Source organism: Melospiza georgiana, chromosome 2 (genome assembly GCF_028018845.1).
Source record: "Melospiza georgiana isolate bMelGeo1 chromosome 2, bMelGeo1.pri, whole genome shotgun sequence".
Lineage (NCBI taxonomy): Eukaryota > Metazoa > Chordata > Aves > Passeriformes > Passerellidae > Melospiza > Melospiza georgiana.
The window spans coordinates 16,926,804-16,935,018 of NC_080431.1; the positions used below are offsets into that span (position 1 = coordinate 16,926,804).

At 46.0% G+C, this 8,215-nt stretch overlaps 1 protein-coding gene across 1 annotated transcript in view; it reads right to left on the minus strand.

Annotated features, from left to right (window-relative positions):
- The window catches only part of ANKRD10 (ankyrin repeat domain 10), a 37,312-nt gene extending 30,368 nt beyond the window's left edge, over positions 1 to 6,944 (minus strand). Inside the window, exons 1-2 of the mRNA XM_058018652.1 lie at positions 6,623 to 6,944; positions 665 to 817 (exon numbers count right to left, since the gene is read on the minus strand). Coding sequence (XP_057874635.1) covers positions 665 to 817; positions 6,623 to 6,823 — 354 coding nt within the window. The 5' untranslated portion in view covers positions 6,824 to 6,944. The remainder of the gene's footprint in view (positions 1 to 664; positions 818 to 6,622) is intronic.
- Positions 6,945 to 8,215: the final 1,271 nt, after the last annotated feature.

The window sequence follows — 8,215 nt, forward strand, 5'->3', positions numbered from 1 at the left end:
TCCCCGCTACCAAATAAATTACATACTCACCTAAACTAATGACACTTATAGTAAAAAAATGGGCAAAAGAAATTTTAAAAATCACCTATTCATTCTTTGTTAGTCAAGTACATGTTTCTGATCTATTTTCATAAAGCTACTAGAAAAGCTTCAGAAATAATCTAAAAGTAAAACAACATAAAACCAAATGCACCTTAAAATAAGTCAAGGCAGCTCTTACTAGTTAGATGTATGATAAATCATGAAGCACCACAAAGGTCTCATGGTTCTGTAAGTAATAGTCAATTTTTCTATTATTAGCATATTGATAAAGTATTATGTTCCTCACTAGTCTTTTTCTTGCCCCTACAGCAGCACTACAATATCAGAGTATTTGCTAATGCTGCCAATACAAGGCAACATTATCACTTTGTTCAAGAAGCAGCAAGACGTCAACTCCTAAAACAAATATCCTCCAAACCCCTAGAGGCTTAAAGGACATTTATTAGTCCTACCTCTACCTCAATGTAAAATGTCTCTAACTGATAATTAAGTCACTTGACTTCAGCTGATGTCAAAAATGAAGCATCTGTATGTTAATGTAAGGCTCATACATGTCATAAAAAGGGATCAAGACCCTCCTTGCAGAACTATAAGCACACATGAAATACACATTAATCCATACCTGTTTGTTTATGTTGGCCCCCACTTGAATCAACCAATTCAGGCACTGTGGATGTCCACCAAAAGCAGCAATGTGGGCTGGTGTTTGAGCAAACCGTGTCGTACTGGCATTTACAGAAGCTCCAGCTCTTACTAACTGCATTAGGCACTCCAGCTTTAAAGACATGAGGGAAAACAAAACCAAAAATGTTACACAGATGTGCTATGACAATTAGCATGTGCTAATAAATACATAAAACCCAGAAGAGCTAGACTTGCTAGTAAGACTACATGAATGAAAAATAAGATAGAATATGGAATTTAGGACTTGCTCCCTTCTCCTTCACTCCTTCCCCATTTGGTCATAGACCACACCTGAGAAGTACTTAATTCTCACCTCCAAAACAGTTTCATCTTTAATGTCAGAAGAGAGAAGAAGAGGACATAAACCCTTCAATCCTAATTACAAGAGATATTCAGTTCACTTTTGTTATGAAGGTGGAAAGGGAAGAAAGAAAAGGAGGGGGAAAAGGGGGAGAGTTCTGATCCAGCAAACATGATACTAACCAGACACTATTAGATAACATTTGCCAAAACAAAAGTGTTGTTAGGAGATACATAGATGGACTCGTACTCCCAGCAGAGTTTATATAAAGCTAGATCAGAAAAATAAAAGATTTTTCATTTCTTTACTGTATTCCTGGAATGACAGAAGATTAGTCAAGAAAAATAATACTTAAGAATACATACAATGTGGTAAATCTATAAAAGGAATCAATTCCACCCTTTTCTTGTTATTTCAGATAAGAAACTGTTTAAAACAAAACAGGCTGCTTGTTTGTGACACCACAAAGACAATAAATGCTTTTTTTCTTTTAAAAATTTGCAGTAATGGTCAAGTTATATTCTGCCTTTTCTCCTAACATACTAACCAGAAGTGTCAGATAACCAGATACTATTTTTAAAGGTTCATAACTTCTCATTTGTAGAAACTAGGCAAACCACAGCTACGATGACCTCAACTTTCAAAAATAGTCAAAACAACACTCCTTTCCTGTCACACAGTAACATTGTATTGTTGATAGGAAAAGAAACTCACGACCCTGGAATAAACAGTTTAGTCTAGGCATCCATTTACTGTGGGTAGAAAACAAATACCACTGCACACAAATGCAGCAGCAAAACAAAGACCCTTACACCAGCTCAGGCATTGGTTCATATAAAACAAATCTGTGGTTGTCTCAGTGTATCACAATTAAAGAAAACATCAGCCACACCACAGCTGTGGAATAGTCTGTCCATAAAGGAGCAATTAAAAATCATCTGAATGTGGGCTGGCAGCTTGACTCAGAAAGAAGCATCAACATCAGGATTATAACATTCTTCTCTGTTGCTGTGTGTCAGCCTTTCTTTCTCCCTCTCTTAACCTGCAAAATCCTGATCTTGCTGAACTACACATGAGATAAAAGTACCAAACACTGTAATGAAGTATTTTACATTAGTTTTGCAAATACATTGCCAGCTTCATTTGTTTCCTTCCCTCATACAATTCAAACAAAACCATGTGAACCCTATCCCTTTGGACATACAGAAGTCATTTTTTTGGACTGTAATGGGGTTAAGGCTGGACACAGCTGTACCAGGAACTCACAAACTGCATGAAGAAAGGGTGAGGATAACTGAAACACTGCATATTAATGAATCTAGCTCCATAAACATCAACACTGCCAAACAGAAAGTACCTTTTCAAAAGAAAATGAGCACTTTTGTTGGGGAAAAAACCCAATAACTTAAGGAAATTTATAACTCCAACACTAGACTACTACTGAACTACATTTTGCATTTACCAATATTAGACTTTCCATGATCTTCACATGTTAGCACTCATAATATTGTTGTCAATCTTTAGTAGGTATTAATTAAATTGTAACACTTTAATTATTAATAAGTCATGTGATGGAAAACACCCCTCCAGCTACACCAAGAGGTTCATCTGTGGTAACTGAAGGCAAAAATAAATTTCAGCCTGTTTTTAAAACAATAGACTTTATTAATAGAGTTCATTTGAAAACACTTCCAGACATGCATTACAACTTCAGGAAAGAATAATATTTCCTGCACCAGGCTGAAAGAATTCCTTAAGTAGACTGGCATTCCAGCCCATCGACTGAAAAGGAAAAAACACAAACTGATTCACCAGCACTATCCTGCACTGCCTGTGGATCTAAGAGGGCCACACACCATGATTATTCATGCAACTTCACTTTTAAACATTGTTTTTCCTTTTTTTTTTTAATACTCTGACTTTAGAGTCATAGAGCTTTAACTATGAATACATTTCATCCCATTAAAAGCTTGAGCATGGATCTGCTGTATCATAGCTGTCAGAAAAACCTGCTTCTTCCAACGTTGTGGAAGAATGAGATTAATTCCATCCATGAACAGAAAAAGTCATCATGACAAAAAACAATACCTCCCTTGATCATTTCTGCTCGAGATCAGGACACACAAGTCCACTTTCACTAAATGACCTAAATTTAATACAGTAGATATCTTCCTACCTGAAGCAGAGGTTAAACTGATTTAGTGAAGAAAGACAGGCCTCCATACAGGCCACAGCACTGGAAAAACACCAAGCAGGAGACAGGCATTTTTATCTCTACCACTTTTGTTCCAAAAGAAACAGAACATATTTACTATTATTTTGCTTCCCATAATGTGAACAGTCAAATGACAAAAAACAAAAGTGGGCAAGGAGCACAAGCAAAGAGATGTGGTCAGAGAAAATAAAAATTCAATTGCAAGTGATTAAAAAGAAAATTAAGGTTAGTCCAAAACAATGAACTAAAATTAATATCAAAATCAATTTTTTATGCAAGCCCTGTATTTCCTACCTCTCTGGTAGCTTTTTAAGACTATTAACATTTTTACATTCTGACCCATCTTCTCAGAAAGCTGTGGAATACCAGTGTAATTTAGGGCACCATATAATTAACTCCAATTAAAATATAGAAACTCTAATGGGAATTAATTCACATCTCAAGAGACAAGCACTTTTCTGCAGTCAGGGAATGTCCTGAAATGCAAACTCCACCACAGGTAATCCACACAGCAAGAAAATCTGCACTTGCTGCTCTCTCTAAAAGGAGCTCCATACTGTCATTAAATGCCCAGATATTACAGCTAGAAACACAAGCTGCAATATCCATCACCTCCAATTGACTTTGCTGGTATTTTAACTATTACCTGCAAACTGGAGAAGTGTGCCTTAGAATAAGTTATTCAAGAACCCTGTTCTCACTTTTAGTTGTAAGAGACCCCATTTTTACTGGTACTGGTGTTACAGCAGTATTTTCTCCCCCATAACCTTTTCTCTTTCACATAATCATTTATAACCAACTTGACTGTTGCTGCTACTTCCTTCCTGAAGCATATCTACAACTATATGCAAGAATTTAGCTCTACACAGCTTCACTGTAAAATCCTTCTGTACTGCCCTTTGATGCAGGGAGAGCCATCTTATGTTCAACCTGAGCCACAGGCAGAGGGAAAGAAAACTCTTTGAAGTTCATCAAATCCGGACTCCTGCTGTGTGTGCAGGCACACATGTGTGTGCATGCATGAACTGGGTTAGATTTCATTGCTCGCAAGTAGTTCCAGAACAGAACTAAACCAATTTTGTCTTTTCAGGGTCCTAGAGAGCTGCAGTGAGAAGCAATGGTCTGGTGGACCATGTTACTAATTGGCCCTGTATCACAGACAGACATGAAGTTCTGTCATCATATATAATTTTTCCAGGAAAAGAAAAAAAACCTAACAAGTGAAAATCCCACAAAATCTAGAAAAACAAAGAAGTGAAGAGAAAGAGACCTGTTCAATAACTGTTAACCAATGCGTTAAAAATCAACATTTGAAAACTGTGGTACTTTGAGAAACAGAAGAATTTTCCATTTCCTTTTGAATTTGGGAGACAAAACCACCATAACTGTGAATGTAAGACATGCACCTGAGCAGCTCTTGTCTCACTGCTGGCAACACTGTTAACTGCACAAAGGTACAAATGTAACTGTGCCACACAAGCACAAAACCAGTCGGATCTGGGATCCAACACACTACTGTAACTTTTTCAAAGTGCTGTGCAGTCTTTGGCTCTGAGAAAGGAACACAATTTAACTAGACTATAAAGAATGTAGATAACTTCCACAAATTGCTGCCTGGATCTGATGGCTTTTAGGACAAAACATATGAACAAAATTCTGTAAAACCCATTTACAGCCTATGTCAACTCTGTAAGTCTCATTTCATCTGCCAGATTTCCCCCCATATGCAACACCACCACCCACCAAATTCTGCCCATACCTAAGAATGAAAATAGCAAATACAATACAACGTGTTGCAGGCCGACTTGCTCCCTTTGTTTGCTCTTCCTGCAAAAGTCTCTTCAACAGAAACTGCAATGTACACAAAGGTCACTCAACCTAGGATGGTTAGCAGGCACTTAAGATGCTTAAAGGAAAAAAACCCAAAACAACACATACACTATCCAAAATCTACATCCAATAATTAAGTAAGTACTACCTCACAACAGTACGACTGCCAGAAGCTCATACTGAAAAGAAATTCTTACAAGACAGAAAAAAGAAACAGAAGACCATAAGGCCAATTAGTACCTTAATACTTCCTGCGAGTGTACTTCACAAATAAAATAAAAGGCAGTCCACCTTTTTTCAGAGTGCAAATTATTAGTTTCTTTCTCAACCGATAAAAGACTATTCTACATTTTGGATTTTGTGGGTTTAGGGTTTTTTGTTTGCCTTTGTTTTAGGACTGGAAGACGACTTAGATAAAGCTGCTTCTAAAAGCTTCTCAAAGAAGCAACTGCAGCTAAGATCACATAAGGTATAGAAACCATCTTCTAATGTCCTTTTATAAACCATGACAACTGCCTAAGTACATCAATCTTCCTGCTCTGGCGCACAACCAATAAGCAAATAGAAGTATATGGGAAATGGGAGGGAGAACAAGAACAAAAGCCCCTCGAATTCTAAACTCAGACAAATCAATGAGAGGAAAAGAACAGATCCCGATCCTCTAGGCTAGAATCCTGCATAGTCTGAGATACTGCATCAGAAACAGGAAACGCCTATATTAAAATCCAGGAATTAGAATACCACTTATTCTAAGATGTGAAGTTAGCGGAGCTACTTCGTCTGTTTTGGTCTTTTCTGCAACGCAACGACGCCAATGCAGAAAATTCCATACGTATGAACCGCGATTTATTTTTCCTACCGAAGGCAAAAGGGGAGCGCCTTACAGGCAGCAGCAGCACCTTCTGCCCAAACTCCTCCGAGCCGGTTGTCATAACACGGGCAGCACAACACAGCGGTCTCCAGGCGCGGAGCCCGAGGAGGGCCCGGCCGCGGGCAGAGCGCGCAGACAAAGCGCCCCGGCGGGCAGGGCCGGCACGCAGGAGGACCAGCCCAGCGCGGGGAAGAGGTCGCGCCGCGGCGGTGCCTCCAGCCCGCACGGCCGGCGTCCCCCGGGGGGGTCTGGGGATATCGGCTGCTCCTCGCCATTCGCTCCTGTGCCGGTGGCCCGGGCGAGGCGCGGGGCCGCCGCTGCCAGCCGGGAAGGCAGCGAGGAGGGAGAGAAGCGGCTGCCGCCGGCAGTGGGGGTGGGATGAGCGATGCCGAGACGGCAGGTGCCGCCAGCCCCGTGACCTGCGCCACCCACGCCTCGCTGACCGCGGGGACAGGAGCGGAGCCAAGCGCCACGGCTGTCCGCTGCCGTCCCGCCCGATTCCCCGAGGAGCGGCAGGAGGCGGTGAGGGGGGGGGGGCGGCGGCGCCTCCCGGCACAGCGCGCGCTAGGGGCAAAGATGGCGCCGCGTTGCGCGCGAGCGGGAATCGCTCCCTCCTTCCCCTTCTCCTTCCCGTTCCCACCCCCGCTCCCGCCGCCGGCTGAGCCCGGCCAGGCCCCACCTTGCCGAAGTGCGCGGCCCAGTGGATGGGCGTCCAGCCATAGAAGGAATCCTCGGCCGCCAGGTCGGAGCGGGGCGAGCTCTGGAGCAGCGCGCACAGGGCGGGCAGGTCCCCATCGCGGCAGGCGCGGTGCAGGGGGAAGCGCAGGGTCAGCAGCTCCTCGCTGGAGAAGCCCGCCTCGGGGCCGGCTCCCAGCGACATGGCGAGCGGGAGAGCGGAGAGAGGGAATAGGAAGGAATGGGGGAGGGAGAAGGGGAAAGAGGAGCGGGCGGGCGCGCGCTGCCCTGGCGGGAAGCGGCGGCGACTGCGGCTGGCGCGCGCGGCCCCGGCACAAAGGGAGCGGGGCAGGGCCGCCCGCGACGCTCCGCCCCCAGGAGGGCGGGGCCGCGCGGCCCTCAGGGAGCCCGGAGCGGGGCGGGCGGGGCGGCGTGAGGTGGGGCGCAGCGAGCGGGGAGCGTGCGGCTGCTCCTCTGCTCACCCTCCCCATCGTGCTCCTTCGTCCTCACGCCTCCCGCTCCCGCTTCGCCTGTCCCTCCTTCCCTCTCCCCGTCTCTCCGCCTTTCTTCCCTCCCGCTCTCCCTTCCCTTCTCTCTCTCTCCCCACCGCTTCCCTTCTCTCACCCTTTAATCCTCTCCCTCCTTCTTGTTCCCTCTCCCTCTTTCTCCCTCCTTCTCTCCCTCCCCTTTCTCCACTCCACTCTTCTCTCTTCCTCTCCTCGCCCACGCCCGGATTTTCCCTTGTCCGAGGCGGCAGAGCCGCTCTCGCCGCCGCCCCGGGCCGTTGTGGCCGGAGCGGCCGGGGCCGTGTGTCCCCGCCGGGGCCGTGTGTCCCCGCCGGTCCGTGTGTCCCCGCCGGTCCGTGTGTCCCCGCCGGTCCGTGTGTCCGCCTCGGGCCGTGTGTCCGCCTCGGGCCGTGTGTCCCCGCCGGGGCCGTGTGTCCGCCTAGGGCCGTGTGTCCCCGCCGGTCCGTGTGTCCGCCTCGGGCCGTGTGTCCCCGCCGGTCCGTGTGTCCCCGCCGGTCCGTGTGTCCCCGCCGGGGCCGTGTGTCCCCCTCGGGCCGTGTGTCCCCGCCGGTCCGTGTGTCCCCGCCGGTCCGTGTGTCCTCGCCGGTCCGTGTGTCCGCCTCGGGCCGTGTGTCCCCGCCGGGGCCGTGTGTCCGCAGGGAAAAGGTGCCGGCAGCACGACGGGGCTGAGCCGCGAGCAGCGCCTGTCGTGGTTTGTTCCCGCACACCACGGACGTGCTGTCAAGCCAGTTTCGGAGATCACTATGGGTTTGTGCCGCTCAGTGGATTACAAACCAAAGGATAACCCTGTCAGTGTCTGGTTAAAATGACAGTGCCTGATTTTAGATTGTTTGAACCAGAAATCAGTCCCTGGGTAATGGCTCCGCAGAATTTTTAAGGAGCTTCTGTTGGTTGCTCCTAATTGTTTTCTGTCCGAAGTATTTGTGAATGTCGTTTTCTGACACCAGTAAAATTTAACTGATGATAATGAGAAGTACAATTGTTTAAATATAAGTTCGCTCACCTGTCGTTGAAAATCGTGGAATTACCGAAGCATAGAATGGTTTCAGTTGGAAGGGATCAATCCAACC